We start from the raw sequence: 24459 nt of genomic DNA on the forward strand, positions 1-24459 counted from the left end.
AATCAAGGTGGCCAATTGCAACATTCACACCTGCCTCAAGCAGACACGTGTTCTTTCCCCCACATTGGACATTCCACAGATATAAAAACCCCACTTGCCTGGTTTCCAACAGACTTCACAACTTCTGAGGATGCCTGCCATAGATGTGGGCGAAACGTCAGGAGAGAATGCTTCTGGAACATGGTCATACAACCCGGAAAACTCACAGCAACCCTAAAAATATATTAATTTGTTAATTTTTCCTCTATGTATGGAGAATTTGGTAACTCGCTGTATGAGTTAAGTCTATTTTTAATACATTTATGGGTGGGCGGGCTTTAAGTTTTTGAGGACTAGGAGATGGCCATCAGTTAAGTGATTGGGGGAAAGACCAATCCTTTTTGGACTGAACCATTACAAGAGCGGGCAATTAAATGTTGGTTCAAAGAAGACAGAAGACACCACTCATCTCAGCGCCTACGCCATTCAACTCATTGAGTCTCATCGTTAGGAAAAATACTAATATTCTGTTTATTTAGAAGCCAGTACGGTGAGGATATAGGATATTTTCCCTATTTGCCCCACCTCCTTAGAAATTGGACTGTTCCAATGCTCAGTGGGCGGGCTTTGTTGCGCTTCGGACCAATAAAAGATGGGTTTCTATTAAGTGACAGAAGAAAAGCCCAATCGTTCGTGTCCCAGGCTAACGTTCAAGGTGTGAAGGTGTGGTGAGTTTGCGCGACGTCTCCTCGGGGGTCCTTTGCAGACGCAGGTGGGCGGGCTTTCGAGGAGATATTCACCAATAGTAGACCGCATCGGCATTGAATGATTGGCGAAGCGGCCAATCCCAGGCGTTTTAAACTGCTGGAGAGGCGTGAGGGTGTGGCAGGTCGTCGCGAGGCAAGTCAACGCTCGTGTGGTTCCGAGAAGATTATTGTGAGTGGCTTGGCCGCGCCAGAAGGAGGGGTAAAGTAATCCCAACTATTTACAACGACAGTGTTTAGAACTGTAATAATATTAATAGAATTCCAGCTATTGAGAGACTCCCCCTCCTTTGCCTCAGGCCTCCAGGGCTGGCTAGGCCCGAGCCACGCCTTTTCCGCGAGCAAAGGGGCGGGGCTTAAAGGGTGTGCCTCTCCACGCACTCTAAGGCGAGAGAAAGGAAGAAGAGAAGAAAAGGAGGAAAAAAAGAAGGTAAAAGAAAAATTAGATGAGGAAAGGCAAAGAGGAAGAAGAGGAAAAGGGGGAGAAGAAAATAACAGAGGTGGAGGAAAGGAAAATAATGGAGAACATGAGGAAAAAGAGGAAGGAGAAGGATAGAGGAGAAGGAAAGGAAGAGTGGGAAGAAATAGGGGAAGAAGAAGAAAAAGAGCTTATCTACAACGTGTGAAATAGTACAATATATTATATACAGTAGAGCAGGGGTCCTCAAACTTTTAAAGTGGAGGGCCAGTTTATGGTCCCTCCTATTGTTGAGGGGCCGAATTATTATTTGAGAAAAAAAAGAACAAATTCCTATGCACACTGCACATGTCTTATTTGTAGTACAAAAAAACCCCAACAACAATAATTTATTTATTTATTTGCTAAATTTATACTCCACTCTCTCTCACCCCAAAGGGACTCAGAGCGGCTTTCAAGTTGTATGTACATACAATATATTATATTATTAGCATAGCACAATATTAGCATTATATATTATTATAATGTACTATACCACTATACCATATTATTATTAGTAATATTACATTTAATATATAACATGTAATTAATATTATATTATACAATGTTATTACATTGTATTATTATTATTATTATCCGCCCTGTGTCCCCTAATGGATGGGAAGGGCGGAGTAGAAATACCGTAATAAATAAATAAGTATTATATTGTATTACATTATAATATTACAGTATTATCAATATTATATGTATACACAATATATTATATTATTACCATAGCACAATATTAGTAAATGAATGAACAATACAATATTTAAAAATAAAAACAATTATAACCAATATAAACCTATCAGGATTTCACTGGGAAGTGTGCACCTGCTTCTGCCCAATGAGATAGTCAAGTTAAGTAGGATTGTTGTTGTTGTGTGCCTTCAAGTCATTTCAGACTTTTGGCAAGCCTAAGTCTAAAACTGAGGGCGGGGGCCAGGTCAATGACCTTGGAGGGCCGCATCTGGCCCCCGGGCCTTAGTTTGGGGACCCCTGCAGTATAGTCTTACTTATCCAACATAAACGGGCCAGCAGAACGTTGGATAAGCGAATATGTTGGATAATAAGGAGGGATCAAGGAAAAGTCTATTAAACATCAAATTAGGTTATGATTTTACAAATTAAGCACCAAAACATCATGTTATACAACAAATTTGACAGAAAAAGTAGTTCAATATGCAATAATGCTATGTAGTAATTACTGTATTTACGAATTTAGCACCAAAATATCATGATATATTGAAAACATTGACTACAAAAATGCGTTGGATAATCCAAAACGTTGGATAAGTGAGACTCTACTGTAATAATATAATATACTGGTAGTGTATTATATATATTTTAATGTAATAATATAGTGCAATAATATATACAGTAATATAATACTTGTATATTATATATTAGATGTAATATTATTAATAATATTACCCAAAGGGTGCTCATCCTAGAAAGAAGTGACAAGCGGAGTGCCATAAGCAGAGTTTTGTCCTGTGCCTGGTTCTGCCCAACATCTTTATTAATGACTTAAGCAAAATTTTATAAAAACCCCACTCGAACCAGAGCTGTTTGAGAGTTGTGGCTGGCCAAAGGTGCCATCGATTGTATCTGGAGACACTAAAATGGCAGAAAGTGCACCTTAGCATTGGTGAAATACAATATGTTAGTTGAGATGAAAGCTTTCTTGATGGTTATTTCCTGGCTATTCAATCCCCTCCCATGAGAGATAATGGCCCCAGCTACACTGCCATATAAACCAGACTATCAAAGCAGATAGTCCACATGATTTGCTTTGAACTGGATTATATGAGTCTACATTGCCATATAATCCAGTTCAAAGCAGATAATCTGGAAGTGTAGAAAAAGCCAATGTTGGGCCTCATTTTTTATTTGAACTGGGATTTGGGGTCTAATGAGTTAATGAATCTTTCAATTAACTTGGTTTTATTTTTAATGTAGTTTGTTTCTAAATAATGTTATATTGTTTTAATATAGTATTTTAATTCTCTTAACTCTTATCATTAGGGTTTTTTATTTTACAAAAGATGACATTGTTTAAATTCCTGATGTGAGCTGCCCTGTGCTTCACATGAAGAGAAAGCCAGGCTGCAAATCAATCAAGTAAATAAACTGACTTAGTTGTATGTACCTATGAAAACTCCTATTTTACTTCTAGCAGCATCATGCATCCCACAAAAATGCCGCTCCCAGGGCATGCCTCTAGCCATAGTTCTTCTCGTGACCATGCGCCTGGGCAGCCTGTATATTCCAGAGGACGGGCCTTGTTCTCAAGGGGCGGGATGCAAGGAGAGTTGGAGATGGGGCAACCAGTCCCAGGACGTGAGCGGCAGGTAAATGTACAATTTTTGCAACCATAATTCATGGTACAAATGTTTCATCTAGGAAGGCTGGTATTTTGGTAGAGGCTGCTTCATTGGATATTTGATCACCATAATTGAATAGGAAAATACAGGCAGTCACCAAGTTACAGTTATCCAACGTACCTACAACTCACATGTACGAACAGAGCGGAGACAATAGGAAGTGAGAGAAATCTGTCCCTTGGAAGGGAAATCCACTCCTGGAAGTTATTTTAATGGGGAAAAGGAGTCTCCCACGAAGTTTTATCTCCAATTCTTATCTCCACACCAGGACAAATTTCCCAGAATCCAATTATCACAGGGACAGAAAGTGAGGTAAAATCTTCAGAATTGGGGCACAGACAGCAAAGGAAACACCACACTTCCCTGTGCTATCCAGCCCCCCCCCCCCCCCCACACACATATATACATTTGTAAATAGAACACTGTTGCGTGAAAATTAGAAGTTGCTTATGGAAGAAAATCTTTTATTGGGCAGAGAATACATTTCAATTGGAATAGTACTTGGCAAAGTTTGAGGGATGGAAAACATTGCCTTTAAATTTTCTTCATTTGCAAAATCCCAGTTTAGTTTTCTAGAGTGTATTTCTCTTGTTTGAAATTGTGCCTATTGGTTTTAAGCTTAACCAAAGCTTTATAGCGTACTGGGCAGTAATTTGTTATCTGTTCTCCTTCAGGAGCCTTTTGTGACTGCTGCAACTCTGCCCTCCATGTTCCAGGAACTTGGTTTTGAGATTCCTCCTACACCTGTTTTTGGTAAGTTAATCCTATATTTAAACTTTGTTCTTATGCTTCTGTAATATTTCTCTTTGAATCTATATGAAGCACGTTCTTTGCCTTAAAAAAACTCTTTGTTTAGGACGAGGATTTTTAGGACGAGGCGTAGCAAGTATCGACACCAAAGTGGTCGCAAAACCACAGGATGCACATACACAGTTGAGAGCTGGTCCAGCTGGAGACAGCAAAATAGAGGGGGCAGTTTGGGGCAGTGGCATGTGAGTAATGTGATTTTATGGTGAACCAGTGTTGATTTGATTATAGTGAAAGGCATGTGGTCATTCATGGTGACACAAGACTTAATTACATCTCTAACATGCACCGTATGAGGCTGCCTTTGAGACGTGTTTAAAAACTTCACTTGGTTAAAAAATAATAATATAAAAAAAATCTACAAACCACAGCAAGACACAAACAAGAAAAGAGAAAAATGAGGAAAAAAGATAAATAATACTGTCTAACACAAATCCAGACATACACCCCATTCTGTTATGGACAGTACCATTCATAAGCAAATCTATTTGTACTCTTAACCCATCTCTGTCCATGTATGTGGACAGACACAGAGCATATAATATTGTCTTTTGGTTATTCCTTTCAAACCTTACGTTCTTATTTTAAGATCATTCTTAATTTTTATATTTAAATCATTCTATACTTTCTAATCTAAACAAGAAAAATAAGTCACAAACAATTTCCCTATAATCCAATCTCTTTCTTAAATTTAGTGAAGTGTCAATTATTCTTTAAAATCTACTGACATTATCTCCTCTTTAGTATCAAATAAAATGTTAGGAAGTTGCAAGTGTTCATTATGGGTTTCTGCTTTTTTGCAATAGCCAGGCTAAGTTCTCCATCGTTGTAGTTTCTACTGACTTGCTGCAGCCAGATTGTTAAATAAGGCTGCTTATAGAGAGAACATTACTCTGTTGCATCTGTTCCTCTGGCTGCCGATCTGTTTCTGGACACCACTGGAGAGTATTTTCTCTATAACCCACCACCACATGGAGAGAACATGGGATAGACTGCATAGAAAGGGTACAGTCATAAATTATTCAGGCTCTTAAGTTTTTCTGTGTAGATGTTGTAATGGAAAATAGATTTTTCCCGATTGGTTCACTTGAATGTCACTTGACATCATGTTAAATTATATTCAGGGTCCCTTGTCATGGAAGAGGTGACATGGCTTCATTGGGACATATAAGGGCAGCCGTGGAGCCTGACAGAACCTGTGCAGCTCCTTCTGCTTCCATCACAGGAGTTCTGCAGCCAGCAGCGTTGGATCAGCCCAGTCCAGAGACTCCAACAGCAGTTTTTGATGAACACACAGAGAAAAGGTGAGAGCTGAAGGCATTTAATGACTCATTTCATTTTGTATTTGAAATCAGGGCATTTGTAGTGAAAATGTATATGCATTTTGTATATTCAAGAGTTTTATAAGATTTGCCCTCCATATAGTAGAGGAGGAAGAAAACTGGTAGAAACAATGGTTGTTTAGTGGGTTGCTGAGAGTTTTCTGAGCTGTATAGCCATACAGCCTGGAAAACTTACAGCAACCCAGTGATTCCGGCCATGAAAGCCTTTGACAACACAATGGTTGTTTAATGTATGAGCCATTTGTAGGTTGCTCAGTGAAGCCTTTCAGGCACAGTTCTGTTTGGAAGGCATTCAGAAGTTGAGAAACTGCAGTTGAGAAAATGACACTTAGGTCTAAATAAATATTGATAGGACTAGGCTGCATTATTGATTTGCAATACTGTGACTTTCTCTTGAATTAAGGTCTTGGTAAACTCTTTCATGACTGTTTTAATCTTTTTCAGAGAACCATTAATAAAACAAGGCTCAAGCGGAACAACAGCCCCATTAGCACTGAACGTAATTAAAATCCACTGTCAGAATGATGCTGTGTATCAATATCATGTGACATTCAGGTAGTAATGCTTAAATTTTAGATTCTTCACGGTGGTTCATGGTTCCATTTTAAAAACAATAGTTTTTGTAGCAATGGGTTCAACTTTAATAGCTGGAGTTAGGCACGACCAATCAATGCCTCCTTTTAAAATCATACTAAGTTACTGATCTAATGAGGCAATTAGTTATTTCTTTTGGTATATTCCCATAAATATCAGTGTATTCAATGTAAAGGTTATCATTCAAGGCCATTGTTTGTTTACTTGCTGTGGGATAGTAGACCTTGTAGCATGTATATATTTGTTTTACCACAAGTGGGTAATAAATAGATGGTTATTAATATGAGTAGTAGTAGGTTTATAAAAACAAGGTTTATTAGAGCACTTGCTATCATCTCCTTAGTCTCCTGTTTTAATATTGTATGTTTCATGTCGATTTTAACGATTGTTTTTACTGATATTGATGTTTTTATTGGTGTGTTATTGATATTTGATTGTTTTATCGGGCTAGGCCTCATGTAATCCGCCCCGAGTCCCTTCGGGGAAATGGGGCGGGGTATAAAAATAAAGTTATTATTATTATTATTATTATTATTAATGTCCTGTAATTTTTCAAAGTAGATTTATCATTTTATAACTTGTACTTATCTGTGGAATCATTTAAAGATGAATGGAAATGAAAATTCATTTTCTAACAAATGGTAGTATATGGCTCTTAATTTATTTTTATGATTTATGTATATATATTTATTCAGCCCTGAAGTGGAATGCAAGAGTATGCGGTTTGGAATGTTGAAGGAACATAAGTCTGTGACAGGAGACGTTACTGCATTTGATGGCTATATTCTCTACTTACCTCTCAGATTGCCCCCAGTAAGCCTTATAAAACTATTCAAGTTGCCTAAAACATTTTTAATTGTGTGTTTTATTCCACTCTCACCTCACTAAGTTTCCATGTATAGTTTTTTTCTGTATTAAAGTTACAGTACACAAAAAACCTCATTTAAGTAGAGCATCTCATGTAATATCTTTACAGTGTAGAAATGAAAAAAATTAAATGTTGCTTATTCTGGAGTATCATGGTGCTTATAATCAGTGTATTAGGCTTTTTTAATGTCGTAAAGAGTGTTGACATGTAGATCAAATAGTTTTAGGATGAAAACATCATATGGAGAGAAAATAGAACTTCCGTGCCTTCAAGTCATTTGTGGGTTTAGTAGTGAATGAAAGTTTTTGTTTATTTTTGTATAACATTTTAATTAAAAAAGGATATGAAACTAACACACTGTAACAATTCTAATAGTTGACTGTATAATTTGATTTCCAAACAACTAAATAGATATTATTAATGAAAGTCATCCTGGTTCAGATAATAATAGGATATATCCCTGAATATAGAAGTTTTCACATTTCTTCTGCATTAGAGTCACTGATGGTGTTCTCTGCAGGGTTTCTGCAAACATTAGAAATTAATTATGTTTAAGAAGACAAACTGTTCAGTGAGTTGCATAATGTAAAGGAATAAACAATATGTATTGTCAAATCAAAGTGTTCCAGGGCTGAATTTTGGCTTGTATTTGTTTTGGTGCAACATAGAAGCACATGGTTTGAAGAAAGAGAACAAAAATAAATGTAGGGATCAGGTTGAAACATACAACATGCTGAAAATGCCTTTAAGCAGGCTGCCGAGAGTGATGGACATTTATCTTTCCTTTGCAAAGAAACTCTCCTCTCCTTTGCTTTTCTTTCAGGCAGGATACAAGCCCAAAAAATGTATTCAAATGTGGGTGCTGTGAGTACAATTAATTTTCTCTTGGTTTAGAATGAAGACCTGAAATGTCAAAGGAAAACAGATGGGGTGGAGGTTACAATAAAGATTCAAATGACCAAAATCCTGGAGCCTAGCTCAGACTTGTGCATTCCATTCTACAATGTTGTTTTCAGAAGGTAAGTGAGAGACAGTATTTTCATCTGTTAAAATAATCTAGTTTTCAAAATATCTTATTTCTAACACTAAGATAACACTCTAAAACAAATCCATGTCAAAAACAAATCCATGTGTAAAAACAAAAGGGGGCAGAAATGTGATAATGTTGAATTTCATAAATGAGCTACAGTGGGTATGCCTTGTGTTCATTATTTGTATTATATTATTTGGATTTTTAGGAACATAGAATCATAGTTGGAACAGACCGCATGGGCCATCTAATCCAACCCCCTGCCATACAGGAAAAGCACCATCAAAGTACCCCTGACAGATGGCCATCCAGACTCTATTTAAAAGTTTCTAAGAAAGGAGCTTCCTCCACGCTCTGAGGCAGTGAATTCCACTGTTGAACAGTACAGTCAGGAAGTTCTTCCTAATGTTGAAGTGGCTTTGCTTCCCTATCCTTTCTTCCAATCACTGCTAGAGTGTGGCTACTAAGGTCTATCCAGATATCAATAGTAACTTTGGTGGAGAGAGAGTGAGAGAAAGGGAGAATATAGAATAATAGATTTGGAAGAGACCTTGTGGGCCATCCAGTCCAACCCCTTTCTACCAAGAAGCAGGAATATTGCATTCAAAGCACCCCCAACAGATGGCCATCCAACCTCTATTTAAAAGCCTCCAAAGAAGGAGCCACTGCTGAACAGCTCTCACAGTTAGGAAGTTCTTCCTAATGTTTAGGTGGAATCTCCTTTCCTGTAGTTTGAAGCCGTTGTTCCGTTGCATCCTAGCCTCCAGGGCAGCAGAAAACAATATTGCTCCCTCCTCCTTATGACTTCCCCTAACATCTTGATCCATGACCTTCATCATATCTCCACTCAGCCTTCTCTTCTGCAGGCTAAACATGCCCAGCTTTTTCAGCTGCTCCTCATAGGCTTGTTCTCCAGACCCCTGATCATATGTATAAACTATGTGCGAATATACAGTAAATTAAGTTCTCAATTAATGCTCTGTCCAAATAGGCAATCTTTACCAATAAAACCATCAGGGCTGCTCGTCACGTCATATGTTTTATTAAAGATTGACACAGTTTAGAAGTATGTTTGAATCAGAAGCCAGTTTCGGAACATCTTTTCTGGTTACATGGAGAAGTATAATTTGCAGTTCAAAGTATTGCTGTCTAGCAACGATATTGAAGACTTATTTCTGTGGGAAGTTTACTTACATACATGGTATTTACTGTCAAGTATTGTTCATGCATTACACTGATTTTAAAGCAGACTGCATTTACTATTTATTTAGTTTCTCGTTACCTTGATTTTTGGTTTTAGGGTTATGAGAATTTTAGATATGAAGCTGGTTGGAAGGAATTTCTTTGATCCGACAAGTGCTTCTGTATTGCAGCAGTATAGGTTGGTGTTTCCCTTTGTCCTTTTCATATTTTAATCAAACATTCCAATTTACATTTCACTGCCCAACACAGTCTCTTTTACCAGCTAACATTGATTTCAATGGGAGAAAATTCCTGATATAAATCCTACATATGATTGTTTTGGATTGTGCTCTTCTAATGGACATGTTCTTATATGTTTCAGTTAAATCCACAAGATATTTTTTTAGTTTTGCAGTGGTTCATAAGTGAGCAGATATGCATCGGTAATATAGAAAAGATACAGTATAATTAAAGTAAAGGAAAACTGAATGCCATGTTTTGAAACTAGGGAAAATGTATAATGACTTGTTTTTGATAAAACCATTCTGCTTTTGAAATGGGACAAGTTATTTCTAATTGTGTTTCCCCCAAAATAAGGCCTAGTAGAGGTTTTGGTGAATTGCCAAATTGCATTTTGAAGTAATGCAAAAGTTGGTAGCATCATCTTCAAAGAACCTGAAAAAATGCATTTGCTGTTTGTGTGACATATTATTTTCTTCCGCAAAGGTTGCAAATATGGCCTGGCTATGCAGCTAGTATCCGGAGGACAGACGGGGGACTGTTTCTGTTGGCGGATGTTGTTCACAAGGTGGTTAGGAATGATTCTGTTTTGGATTTCATGTGAGTAAGAAAAGTAATTAAGATATTATGAAATGAGGCAACTGAGAGCTGATCTTTTTACAGTAAAACAAAACCACTTTCACTGATTTTCTATTCTTGTTCTCTTTAGCTTTCTCCTGACAGAACCAGGTTTCTTGAGAGATTGTTATGCATTCAGTAACAGATTGTGGCTTTAAAAGAATAAACTCTTTTTGCTGCTGATAGAATGTTTACAAAGGAGTTCTCTGAAACCTGAAAGTCATTTCGAGATATTCTTCAGACTTAAAAGGTTAATATAGGCTGTGCTAGAGGCAGACACTTACTAATTTGGATAGATGTGGTGGGGACTCTGTTGAATGACCCTTGGAAAAGGGGCATTTCCTCTGTGAAGCAGATAACATTAAATTACTGTAATATAATGACTCATGGGTTACACAGTAGCACAGGTGTACACAGCATGGTTGCCCTTAAGGCTGGTTGCAAGTGAGGCTGAGAAACAGTAGTATCCATAAAGCTATCTGGTGATAGGTTGAATGCATCATAGAAATGCTTCTAATTCTCTCCTTTGCCCACAAGGATAAGTTCTTACTGTAAGAGATCAAATGTTTTGACCCTTTTTCCCCAAAGGCATGCAGTTTACCAACAGAGTCAAGGGAATTTCCAAGATGAGTGTACAAAGCAGCTGATTGGTGACATTATATTAACCCGCTACAACAATAATACTTACCGTATTGATGATATTGACTGGAATAAGACACCAAAGGACAGTTTTACCTTGTCAAATGGAAAAGAGACCACTTTCATAGACTATTACAGGTGAGATGCAGCACTTCAAAACTTGTTGAAGTATTCAGGGAGTGGAGGACAACTGGCACTTAGTGAGAGAAGACTTAGTGCATTTATCTTCTTTAAGCACTTTTTCCCTGACATCCTAGAAATTGACAGCATGGTTTGCCACTGAAATTCAGAGCATGGATAAATGCAGTGAAGTTAGGAAAATAATGTTTCTTGAACAACAACATTAATCATCTTAAATACTAGTTCACTTAATAATTTTGAATACTCCTAGTAGTTAACCAGTGGAGATTTTATTAGTTAATGATGAGTGGGAGCATTTTATTGTTAATAATTAAATTTACATATATAAAATAAAGCAGTCTAAGTATTTTTTAAATTATAAAGTCCAGTTACCGTCACCATTTCCCATTAGGAGAAATTCCAGACTTAGGTACTTACTAATTTAGAAAAAAGCCCTTGAGTTCATGGAAATTGCCCATTCTGATTACAGCATTGCTTTGCCATGGCTTCATAATGTTTTTATTCGTTGTTTATTCTTCCTATTTGTATTTGAAATAAATCTGTTGCTCTAGAATCTATATTAACCTCTTTTTCCTAGCAAAAACTATGGGATCACAATCAAGGACCTTGACCAGCCACTGCTAATTCACAGACCCAAAGAAAAAAAGAATCCCCCAGGAAAGGTAAGGAGATTGGCATTGCATTCAGAACTGGGTAGTGATAATAACCAGAATTCAAGCACTAATGGAAAGCAGATGGCCTTAAGTAGCAAAGCTTTTTATGTGTTTTGTCCGGAGGAATCTGATGACTCCTGGCATTAGCCAGAGTAAGGCCACCTGCAGTGTAGACCAGGCATGGGCAGACTTCAGATCTCCAGATGTTTTGGACTACCAACTCCCACAATTCCTAAAAGCGAGTAGGTTAGGAATTGTAGGAGTTGAGGTCCAAAATACTTGGAAGGCTGAAGTTTGCCCAGGCCTGTCCTAGCTCTCTTGCTAGTAGTTTTTTCTTTCCACCATTCCTGCCTAATTATGCTAAAGCATGGACAGGTGGGATGTATCTCAGCTCCAAATATTGGTAGTGAAAGCTTTTGTTTTTGTATACTATATCTACTTAATGTGTCTTCATATTATTTTGGTTAATTTACCTACAGTTGCAAAGGGGTGAAATCCTACTGGTGCCAGAACTCTCATTCTTGACTGGAATCCCAGAGAGGATGAAGAAAGATTTCAGAATTATGAAGGTGCCTTGAGCTCATTTGCTTACTTGATTTGGTTCTTTCATTTCCTGTGCCCATATTACTAGTTTGACATAAAATGAAATGCTTGCTGGAGCATGCTGATTTTCTCTTTTTATGGTGTAGAAATTTGTTTCTGTCCTTTCTAGTTTAAAAAATCTATTAAAGAAGTACAGTCTACCCTCTACATTTGCTGTTTTGATTTTTTTCTTATTTGACAATTCATGAATTTAATTAAAACTCTTTTCAGTAAGGATTTCAGTAAGGCCTTCGACAAGGTCCCTCATGACCTTCTGGCAAACAAACTAGTCAAAAACTATGGTCAAGTGGATCTGTAATGGGTTAATCGAACTGACCCAACAGGTGATTCTCCCCAATGCTTCCTCTTCATCCTGGAAAGAAGTGACGAGTAGAGTGCCATAAGCAGGGTTCCGTCCTGGACCCGGTTCTTTATTAATGACTTAGATGAAGGGTTAGAAGGCATGGTCATCAAGATTGCGGACGGCACCAAATTGGGAGGGAGAGCCAGTACTCCAGAAGACAGGAGGAGAATTCAAAATGATCTGAACAGGTTAGAAAGATGATTGGCCAAAACTAACAAAATGAAGCTAAACAGGGACAAGTGCAAGATACTCCACTTAGGCACAATAAATGAAATGCAAAGATACAGAATGGGGGATAGTCAATTTGTCTGCGACTCAAAGTATTTTTATGGTCTTGCCTCTCTTTCCTTCTCAATACATGCTTCATTAGGAGCTTTCTCAGCAAATCAACCTGAGTCCTAAACAACACCATATATCTTTGAGGCAGCTTCTGAACAGAATTCAGAAGAACGAGGATGCTCACAATGAATTGTCACGGTGGGGACTTCGCTTGGACAATGACATTTGTAAGGTAATTGAATTATTAGGTTAACCTCATCTGATTTTGAATTCTTGTTGAATCAAGATTTTCATAGGCATATATTTGCACTCTGTCTATGTTTCTCATTGATTCTTATCCCAAACTCAGTTCCATTGTGTTACAAAACATAATGGATCCAGTTTATCCTTTCATACCATTAGAAATGATCAAAGTAGCTGCTAATTGGATAAACAAAGGAAGTAGCCTATTTATACATTAAATAGCTATTTTGATGTCTCTTTTAAGAGCTCCAGGAAATAAAAAAATTGGACTAATTACTAAGCCAGTTATTTATTTTCCAGTAGAATATTCTGTTACTGTCTTCATTCCAGTTTGTGGAGGGGCATTTTGGACCTCGCTGGGTCAGTGAGTTTGTGAAGGAAATTCAGATTAAGCCCTTGGTTTGTATGTTTTGCTGTTTTGTTTTTTTCAACCAGGCAAATGGCCGTGTTCTCCCCTTGGAAAGAATCAACCTAAAGAAGACCACTTTCACTACCTCAGAGGACCTAAACTGGACCAAAGCAGTCACAAGGGAAGCCTGCATCTCTGCAGTAAGTTTTTATTTTAGATGTGGAGACAGTGCTGCAATGCTGCAATAGTTGACCCAATCTGTTTTGTATTTCGTTAGAAAAAATTGAGCAGTGAAGCCAAAGGTGCATACCCTCCACCTCCACACCCACGCACTTCCTGTGCATAGAATGGATTTGTCAAAATATCAAGTTTGTTAGCATTGATAACAATGCTAACAATGCTCTGAAGCAGATTGGATGCTATTGGTTCTACATGTATGGTGGAGAACAAGAGTGTACCTTCTCTCCCCCCTGCCTTACATACTTACATATTATGCAGAGATGCAACATTGCAATACAGCTTACTGTTTGTAGGCTTGTTATTACAGTTTTTTTGTGATTCATATATATTGATCTTGACAGTTGCATAAAACTTTGCTTGGAACATGCTTGAGGAAGTAGGTTTCAGTGGAAATACCACCACTTCCTGATTCAGAATGATGTCTCAGTGCAGCTAACCAATTCATCCTGGCTCCTTTGTCATCCCATGCCAGAAACAACAGCATCAGAAACATTATATGTGGGCTCTACTGTATTTTAAAAGCTTATGAAAAGAGAAAGTTGATGATTTCTGAAGTGAGGAAGCTATATACCGTATTACTTGAATCTGATGCTCACCTTTTTTTGGCCATATGACCTTGGCAAAATTGGAGTGCACATTAGATTTGCGTTATACAGTTATCTTAGTACTGAACCAAAGCAAAGGGGAAGCCGCACCAAGAGCTTAATGCTATGCCATTCTGAAGTTTGTGGTTTAGTGAGGCACTAGCATTCTTTGGCAGAGAAGGCTCAAAACCTTGTTAAACGACACCCCCCAGCATTCCATAGCACTGAACTAAGGCAATTAACGCATAGACACCACTCAAAGTTTTCTTTTCCATCACTGGAAGCTTTCATGTTTTAACACTTTTGTTTTTAAAGAAGGAATTCTAAGGAGGCGGCAACAGTAATGCGAACCTTTTGGGGGCAAATTACATGAAGCACACTTTTTGCCACTGCACATTTCATTTGGCAGCAACTATTTTTAGTTTCATAGTTTTGGAAATTGAAGTATGCATTAGATTTGATGGCACATGAGACTGGAGTAAATGTGGTATGATGATCTCTGTTCAATTTCCCAGATTCCAATCCGTTACTGGGCGCTATTTTATCCAAAGAGGACAAGGGAGCAAGCCACTGAACTGTTCACAATGCTGCATAAGATCTCAGGCCCACTTGATATCCCATTAACCCCACCTATTTGGTCAGAACTGAAGGATGACAGGATAGAGACTTATGCCAGGGCCATCAAATCATTACTCAGTAGTGAGGTATGTGGTTTGGAGAGTGCATTCTGGTTTTCTTTTGCTGTTATTTGAGATGATATTTGATAGAGCTATTAGTCTGAACTCTGTATTATTATAGTAAACCCTACTGTGCTATTTCAGTGTACATTATGTTTTTTTATGTGATAGTGTGTCACCGCTGACATTAATTGATTGGGAATGTAAACCAGTTTACTGATGACTAAACAATGCTGTCCTACAAGAAAAGCCCTTCCTAGCCAATACAGCTGATCAAATAGTTTAGAATGAATCACCTGTATATAATAATAATAATAATCATCATCATCATCCATCATCATCATCTTTATTTCTGTTCCGCCCCATCTCCCTGAAAGGATTTGGTGGCTCACAACAAGAGTAGAATACAATAAACAATATAAACAATGTAGATTACAAATTAATAAAGAAAAGCAAATAAACAAGATAAACAATTAAGCAACAAAACAGTAAAAAATTAAACACATCTAAAACAGAGTAGTTCCAGTAGATTAAATATGTTCAGTAAAAGCCGACGTGCCAGAGTATATCCATGAAAACAAAGACTTTGTCCACATTAAGAGTTACTAATCATTTTCAAAGGCCTGCTTAAATAGCCAAGTCTTTAGGTCCTTCTTAAAAGTCATGAGCGTGGTTGCTTGTCTATATACCCAATAAAGATGTGATTTCACTGTGCAGTCTATACTCTAGGAGACAAAGCTATGTATTCTCCTTTAGTGACCAATTTCAATAGATCTACGTGGTAGTTGAAACTATGAATGTGAAAATATGCACAGAGAGGGGAAGGAAGATATTGTAATAGAGACTTTTCTTGTTTTCATTTCATTTCAACCATAGAGCTAAAGGTAGAATTGCACAGCCGGGCAAGTTGAGTTGCTTTGCAATATGCAGCTAGAATCATTACCCTATGTTTCTCTGCACATCTCTACCACCCCACATCACTATGAAATTATTCATTATATCACGTAAGATTCTGATACCACACTGAGTCGTACTGCCAAATCTGGAATCACTTACAAGATGACACAAGTCATTCTGTAGTAAATTTCTCCACCCCACATCACTTCACGTTCATGTATTTTTCTAGAACACCATTCAGCTGGTAGTCTGCATTATCACTGGGACCAGAGATGACTTATATGGAGCTATTAAAAAACTGTGCTGTGTACAATCTCCAGTCCCTTCTCAGGTGAGTCAAATGCTCTCTTGTTTCTGATCTGAGAACGTTACAGGTTACTTTAAATCTTCTATTCATGATAGTTTGTATTTATTGATAACTTGCACTAGATGCTGCATAATTTATGGTTGGCATTTGTTATGCAGAATCAATAGTATTGCCTTGCCCCTTAAAGGATAAGACTGGTTGTTCCTTGAATCTTTTATCATCTTCAAAAGGAGACACTCCCAGCTCTTTCCATTTCCTTTGGCCTGTAATGAACTAAGGCCTTGTGTTGTTTTAGTGATGAGTACTAATTTTTGTGATTGTATTTATGCTGTGATTTTTGGAAATGTACATTAAGTATCTTTGTTGAATTAAAATTACAAATCGTCCTATAAATGCAAATTGAAAGTCCTTAATCTTCTTATTGTAAATGTGCTAAAATAATGTGTTGTGTAGAGCGTAAAAAGGTATGATAGTTCATATTGTTTCTGAAATTGACTTCTTGCTGCAGGTTATTAATGCACGAACCATTACCACTCAACCCGCCAAACTTAGAAGCATAGCACAAAAAATTCTGCTGCAGATTAACTGCAAGTTAGGTGGAGAACTCTGGAGTGTTGATATTCCTCTGGTAAGTCCTATAAAACAATTTCTGCTTTAAAAAACTAAGTAAGCAGTCAATTTATGTTTTGTAGTTCATATAATTGCTACCTCCCTCTTTCCTTCATTCCTCACCAATAACATTGCAAGCCTTGTAATGTGTTTTAGATATGCTTATGAACTTATATAGGGTTGATGCCTTTATGCCTGGCCTTAATACCCTGGATATTTTAAAAGTCATGATAGCAGTTGATGCCTGCCTTCATCTTTAGGGAATTGGTGGAGTGTCCCTTATCCAAAATGCTTAGGACCAGAAGTGTTTGGGATATTGATTTTTTTTCAAATTTTGAAATATCTACGGTATATTTGCATATGTGTACATGAGATAGCTTGGAGATAGCATTCAAGTCTTCCCACAAAATTAATTTACGTTCCATATAGACCTTTTACAGCCATCCTTCAGTGCGATTTTCAATAATGCTTGTGAAGGACAGCCATTGAATTACAACCAGCTTCTTTTCTGCTTTTCAGAAACAGTTGATGATGATTGGGATGGATGTTTATCATGACCCTGGCAGAGGAAAGCGATCAGTTGTTGGTTTCGTTGCAAGCACCAACCAGTAAGTACCTCCATATTTTGGGAAGACTGACTTGTTCGCCATCTAGGTATATCTAACTATTCCACCATCATGGCTGTTATTATTCAAAGATAAACCTCCAATAATAACATCAGTGTAGAACGAGGTAGATCTGGATACTGTTCACCAGTCTTGAAAATAGAAGTGTTTTTCATCAAACTGGAAAGTAGCCTAACAGCCTTTGTTCACAACTTCCCTCTCCTCAGACCCTTCTCTTCCTATGGTGTCTCACACTCACCTCCTTTAAGATAAGTCTTATCAGACAAGAATAAATGTAACTTCCCCATCAATTATTGACACTGCATCTGTCTGAGAGAAAAGATTTCTGTCCTTCCCACCTCCCTCCTCTCATGTAACATGTTCTTTCTATCTGTGGTTAGTTGATAGTGGAATATTGTTAATTCTGTACCCTCAAAAACTCCTGTGGATACGGAGCATTTTTGTTGCATGCCACAAATCCCATTGATGCATTCAGTAGAAAAGTATTTGTCTTGTCTGGAGAAGAAAGAAACATTATCTCTGGGTCCATGACATTCTGTAGTTTTAGCTGCAACTTTATTCTTAGCTTTGTTTCCTTCAACACTCAATTGTATTGTTGCTAGAGTATTAAATTATTACAAAAACAGAGCTGATGTATCACAGCCTTGTTGGGAGAGTGCTGGCGTTATGGGGAGATGGCCAACCTCCAAAGCGTGGTCTGCAAATAGTGAAGCATGTCCTGAATTAACAAGGCTTGTCATTTCTTCCTGTATTTCAACAGCACTTTGACCCAATGGTACTCCAAGGTTGTATTCCAAATGCCTCATCAGGAAATGGTGGATAGCCTAAAGGTCTGCCTGGTGGGTGCCTTGCAGAAGTTCTATGAGGTGAGGAAAACAGCGTTTCTGTCTTCTCCCCCCCCCCCCCCCCCCCACACACACACTTTTGGGCCAGAATAAAGGAAAATGTTGGCATCCTTTAGATAAGAGACAGTGTTGATCTGAAATCACCAACTTCCAGTTTCAAATATAATATTTTGATTCTCTTGAAGGTCAACCACTTCCTCCCTGAGAAGATCGTGTTTTACAGAGACGGAGTGTCAGATAGCCAAATAAAAATGGTAGAGAACTATGAGGTCCCACAGCTGCAGAAGTGCTTTGAAGCTTTTCACAATTACAATCCTAAAATGGTCGTGTTTGTAGTCCAAAAGAAAATAAGTGTTAACATCTATTCGGCAGCCACTGATAACTTCACAACTCCTGCTCCTGGCACAGTGATAGACCATATGATCACCAGCCGAGACTGGTAAGTTAGAAGTAATTCCCTTTGCTTCTATTTTTGCACACCTGCACTTTTCTTTGACAGGATCGTCTCATTAACAGACAAGGGATTTAAATTTGTGCATTGTCTCTTCTCTTGTCTCTGCCTCCAAAATAAAAATACTGCCCCATGAACTAATTTCATCCAGGTTATAATAATAATAATAATAATAACAACAACAACTTTATTTTTATACCCCGCCCCCATCTCCCCGAAGGGACTCGGGGCGGCTTACATGGGGCCTTGCCCGATAAAACAATCAAATATCAAAACACAGCAATAAAACAGTTATCCAATAAAAACATCCATTACAGTAAAAACAATAGTTAAAATCAACATAAAACATACAATATTAACACTGGAGACTAATTCATAGAACCCAGGCAAAGTGCAACATGTGCTGAAATGGGGAAGGTAATTTCACAGTTGAAATGGACAAAGTGCAATATAGCATTGGCAACACCTCGAGAATGGGGCTATTCTAAAATGGGCAGATAGATCAGTCTGACACCAAATTAAGTATCAAAGGCCTTTTGAAAGAGCCAGGTTTTTAAGTTCCTACGGAAGGAGAGGAGGGTAGGGGCCTGCCTGATCTCTCTAGGGAGCGAGTTCCAAAGCCGGGGGGCCACGACGGAGAAGGCCCTCTCTCTCGTCCCCACCAACCGCGACTGCGAGGGTGGTGGGAGCGAGAGAAGGGCCTCCCCCGATGAGCGAAGAGAACGTTACCCTTCTTTTTTTTCTTTTGGATTAGAGCAACAGTTCAGTGATTGTATTATTATTATTATTATTATTATTATTATTACTATTATTAGTATTAGTATTACTACTGTGTATTTTCTCTCTATAACAGACTCAAAGTGTTTACAATAACAGCAATGCAATACAATTTAAAACCTAAAATATCCAAACATTAAAATAAAATAAAGTATTAATGGTATAAAAACAATTAAAATCCTTAAAACTGATTGAAAGCATATTCAGAGCTAAAAACAGAGCACACTCTGACTTGATCTTAAAAACTTCCATCTTTAAAAAAATGGGGAGAGGTGGGATATTTACAATATATTTAAATTGCAAACAAATATACGGTAGAGTGGAGCAAGGGCTATGGAGAAATGCAGAATTTTAAACTCTTCTGTTTCATTAACCATCAGAATGCATGTACTCTTGTTTGTTTGAAACATTCAGGCTATCAGAAATAGAACTAATCGCTCAAAATGTCTTTCTCTTCTTTCTTTCTTTCTGTTCTCCCCAGAAACCACAATTCCTCTGAGGCGGGGGAGAACGTAAAACCATTACATTCTCTGTGCTGGTAGTAATTGACATTGTACCCTGCAGTAGTGAATTCCATAATTTGATTATTCATAGTGTAAAAAAGTACTTCCAACTTGCAAACAACTCCGAGTTAAGAACAGGGCTGGGACAACAGGAAGTGAGAGGAATCTCCCCCTCGGAAGGAAGGGAAATCCACTCCTGGAAGAGTGGAAACAAATCCTCATTTCCACAATGTCATATTTCTCAAAACTGAAAGTCCCTATGCTACCCAAAGCTACTATATTTGTGTGCGTGTGTGTGTGAAAATGTACCTGTTCTGACTTACATACACATTCAACTTTCGAACAGAACCCATTTTGTTCGTACCTTGGGGACTGTATTTAGCTTTACACTGTGATCTAACATTATTGAACCCTCCCTTACCAATTTTAGCAAAGATATGTCACTATGTAACACAGTTTTTCTTTCTGGGTTGTAAATGTAATTTCCTAATTGGTTCTATCATATAAACATGGGGAACCTTTATTAAACTGCAAAAACTTTGTTTTTTTGTGGGACATCCTGCAGTACGTTTTGCTATAGTTTTTCAATGAATATCTCATCAGGTCTCAACCAATTCAACCTAGTTTGTAACAGTCCCACAAACAAAGTTTCTGGAGTGGAACAACTACATTCAAAGTAAGGACTTCACAATTAGACAGGAAATAACACTTTTGGGATTCTAGTACAAAGAGACTTTCTTCAGGTGGTCATTGGATGAAACAGGAATCCAAACTGCATTGTAGAGTCAGTGTACACTCGAATAATGGAAATCTGTGCAGTTAAACTGTGTTACTTGAGTTTAAATTGTCCACATAATACAATTTCAGACTGTGTTGTACAGCAGTGTAGATGTGGCCACTGTGGAAAGGTGCTGTCTTTGCCTTCTTAGGCTATTGCACCAGTTTTTCTCTAAGTAAATGGCATTGATGGCAGTTTCTACTCTCCCTTTCCTTTTAAGGGTGGATTTTTACTTGATGGCTCATTCACCACGACAAGGTTGTGGCGTCCCTACTCGCTACATCTGTGTACTAAATACGGCTAATCTTAGTCCTGATCACATGCAGAGGTGAGTGCTTTTTATGCGTAATACTAAGTCAAATACTACTACAGGGGAACCATGGAAGCCAATCTGATTCGAGTAGCCACGCTCCAAGCAGGTTTCTGCCTTGGAAGATGATGAATCCTCCTCTATCATTGGATATCCTTCAACACAAACTCGATAACTAAAAGTAGGGGCACTTTAGTAGTAGAAATCTTCACTGACAGAAGGTTGACAAGTCTTTTTCATTTTGATGATCTTATAAGTGGTGACTTAGAGATTTAATGCATTGCAGTGAGTCTATTCTTACTTTTGTTTTCTTCAAAACCCTTGGTGTCCGCTGGAGTTTGGTCCCAAATCTGTAATAAAATAATGTCCCAAATGGCCAAACCAAGGTTTGCTTTTTGGATTTTTAAAAAACATTTTCAAGTCACGGATTATTAGATTTGTGAATAACAGAATCTATGGATACGAAAAGCCAACTAAATATTTTGATTGTTGCTTGTGATGATGATAATAATAATAATATAGTAACTTTATTGAGTCTGTTCAGGAACTTCCAAGTTACCCATTCTTGGTTTGCCCCTGGAGGCAGACCTTTGGGGGGGGCATCCAACTAGGATTTCAAGTCACAAAACAAAGATTCTCAAGTAGAGAAGAAACAAAATGTCAAGGGTGTGTGGTGAGAAATGCTAATCAGGATTTTTTATTTGCTCTTCTTCTCCCTCCTGGTTTTTATAGGTTGACTTTCAAGCTTTGCCATATGTACTGGAACTGGCCAGGGACTATAAGAGTGCCAGCTCCTTGTAAATACGCTCACAAGTTGGCCTTTCTCTCAGGACAAGTTTTACATCACGAACCAGCCATTGAGCTCTACGAAAAGCTCTTCTTCTTATAACTTTGGCAGCTAACACAACTTTGAGGCAGCAGTGAATGCAGAGGTAACTCTTTGGTGGAGAACACAAGCCAGCCTTGAATCAATACCACAAATGGAGGCTCTGTGAGAGCCTTTACAATCCTCAACATGAACAGCCAAGCTATTTCACTAGGATTTAACCACACTAAATGTGGAGCTAGTTTCCAAAAGGTACCAAATCCATCTGAACATATTTTACAGGTATTGAAAAGAAACGTGCTGAGGATATGCATTCTTTTGGCATGAAATGCAGTTTTCCAAGCCCTGTACAGAGTGATTTGATACATTAGAATTATTTTGATCTGTGCATAATACTCTATACCATGCCAACTTTGTGTTGCCACCTGTAATTTTTTTTTTATTTGGTCCCTTTTGGAAATAAACTCAACAAATATTTAAAATGCTTATTTCATTTATTCTAAGGTGTACCCCCTTTCATATAAACACTTCTAAAATGTGTACATCTTAGAATTGCAGGTGCTTTTCTTATATATAAATAATACTTTTTTCTGTTGTTGGTACTGAAATTGGGGTGCATCTTAAGTGGAATTGAAGAAATACCAGCCAGTGTAGTTGAATATAAAGATGCAACTACACTGCCTGGTTGGCATTTTAGCAACCACTGAATTCAGTTACTACAGTAGATGGCAGTGCAGTGCCAAAAATGAAAAAGTATGAACAAGTGTGTAAGATAATTCGATTTGTCTCCATCAGTAGGTAAAGGTGTTCCTTTCTGCTAGCTAGAAGTCTTGAGACTAACCTGAGCCCAACAGTTTTAAGTGAAGGAGAATAAATGTTTATCTTGAAAGATATAGTTCTGGTCCTAAATCTAGAAGAAAAAGAGAAGGTGCTGGGTGGGCCTCATCAACCTGCTACCTAATGCAATGTGAATGAAGGGCCAGTGTTAGCATTGGATGTGGACTCCATCCAGGGCAAGGTGTGACTCCCAGGTCCTGTCCTTGTGCACAGAGAGCAAGAGTATTCATACCCCTGTGCCTGGTTTATTTGGGCTTTTGTGGTTTCGTGAAGAGGATGGGACTAAAACACTGGGATGGAAGGATGATTTACCCTTGCCATTGCCCAGTGTTCTCACTGAAAATCATGAGGATGTGACTGAGATTTGGGAAAATGCATGAGGCAGTGTAGACTCATATAATTCAGTTCAAAGCGGATAATCTGGATTCCGAAACTGGATTATATGGCAGTGTAGATCTAGTGTGAGTTGCTTGCAGAGCTAAAAGCAGTTTTTAAAATGACAGTGTTCTATCTCCTAAAGAACACAAGAATTCACCAGACTGTTAACTTTCATGTATGGGTTAATAATTTACTTTCTCTGTCAATATGTATCTCTTAATATGCTACTGATAGTATGTTATCCAGTTTTATTCCCAGTCCTGCCATAACTGGACTGGACTTTGACTCAGTTTATCAAAACATAGGAAACAGGCCATGTCAGTCTTGGAGCATTTTGCAGGATGTAGCTGTGGGATTTGGAGAAAATGACAGTGGAGGGAGAGAGCAGGATTAATACCAAGGATTAATAGTAGTTTATATTTCTTTGGAAAAAATGACAGAAAGCACTGGGTTAGCTTAAAGCACATTGGGGTATAGGTTTTTCTGCAGATATGATGCGGAATAGAAGTAGAAATGCTGCCTTGGAGAAGTGCTTCTTATCCACCTTTATTTTGCTGCGCTTACGTATTTGTGAATAAAACAGATACCGTAAAGTTGACAAGTGTCCAGTGTAATCTCATCCAAAATAGAGTATCATCATAGTTGTTCTAGTTGTGGCCACTAGCGCTGTATATGGGTGCAGCCCCACTCCCTGGAGTATAGGAGTTTGGTTAAAGGGAGAGGCTAGTGGGTATTTTGCATGGATATCTTTATTATAGCTATCCTTATGGGTACCACCACTCCACTGATTTTGAAATACAGACACAGTAGTCCTGTGTATGCCAATGTACCTTTTTACCTTATTTCTGCAGTATCAAGGCTTTTCAACTTTCTCTTGAGAGATTTCTACTCTTGTATTTATAGCTGTGATAACTTATCCTAATCCACACACACAGTGGGTCCTTGGTGTCTGCTGCAGCTTGATTCCAGAACCCCCCATAAATACCACTCTCTGTGGATACTGAAGTCCTGCTATAAACGCAACGGAATACTAAAATGGCATCCCTTATATACAATGGCAAAATCACAATTTGCATTTTGGATTTTTAAAAATAATTTCCAAGCTGTGGATTTTTAAATCTGTCAATGGAGATATGAAGGGCCAACTATACTGAGCCAATAAACTATTATCTCTGGGTTCCTGTGAGTCTTCCGGGCTGTATGGCCATGTTCCAGAACATCAAGAGAGAATGCTTCTGGAACATGGCCATACAGCCCAGACAACTCACAGCAACCCAGCCATTCTGGCCATGAAA

General features: G+C 38.0%; 1 protein-coding gene across 8 annotated transcripts; it reads left to right on the forward strand.

Moving 5' to 3' along the window:
* The first annotated feature begins 246 nt into the window (after positions 1-246).
* piwil2 (piwi like RNA-mediated gene silencing 2) lies at positions 247-23760 on the forward strand. Of its 8 annotated transcripts, none has more exons than XM_008120148.3 (24): positions 250-945; positions 1043-1173; positions 3380-3554; positions 4262-4340; positions 4444-4579; positions 5519-5698; positions 6182-6292; positions 7027-7144; positions 8094-8218; positions 9530-9610; positions 10138-10251; positions 10858-11046; positions 11627-11711; positions 12182-12271; positions 13019-13159; positions 13606-13719; positions 14859-15047; positions 16147-16248; positions 16733-16852; positions 17353-17441; positions 18220-18325; positions 18490-18743; positions 21034-21141; positions 21856-23760. In XM_008120148.3, exons 3-24 carry the CDS (start codon positions 3387-3389, stop codon positions 22010-22012), a joined length of 2856 nt encoding a protein of 951 aa, XP_008118355.1. In that variant the 5' UTR covers positions 250-945; positions 1043-1173; positions 3380-3386; the 3' UTR covers positions 22013-23760. The 8 variants fall into 8 exon arrangements, with proteins under 8 accessions (XP_062817111.1, XP_008118355.1, XP_008118357.1 ...); XM_008120150.3 differs by having other exon boundaries at positions 3383-3554; XM_008120149.3 differs by having other exon boundaries at positions 250-915.
* Positions 23761-24459: the final 699 nt, after the last annotated feature.

The sequence above is a fragment of the Anolis carolinensis genome, unplaced genomic scaffold (genome assembly GCF_035594765.1).
Source record: "Anolis carolinensis isolate JA03-04 unplaced genomic scaffold, rAnoCar3.1.pri scaffold_8, whole genome shotgun sequence".
Classification (NCBI taxonomy): domain Eukaryota; kingdom Metazoa; phylum Chordata; class Lepidosauria; order Squamata; family Dactyloidae; genus Anolis; species Anolis carolinensis.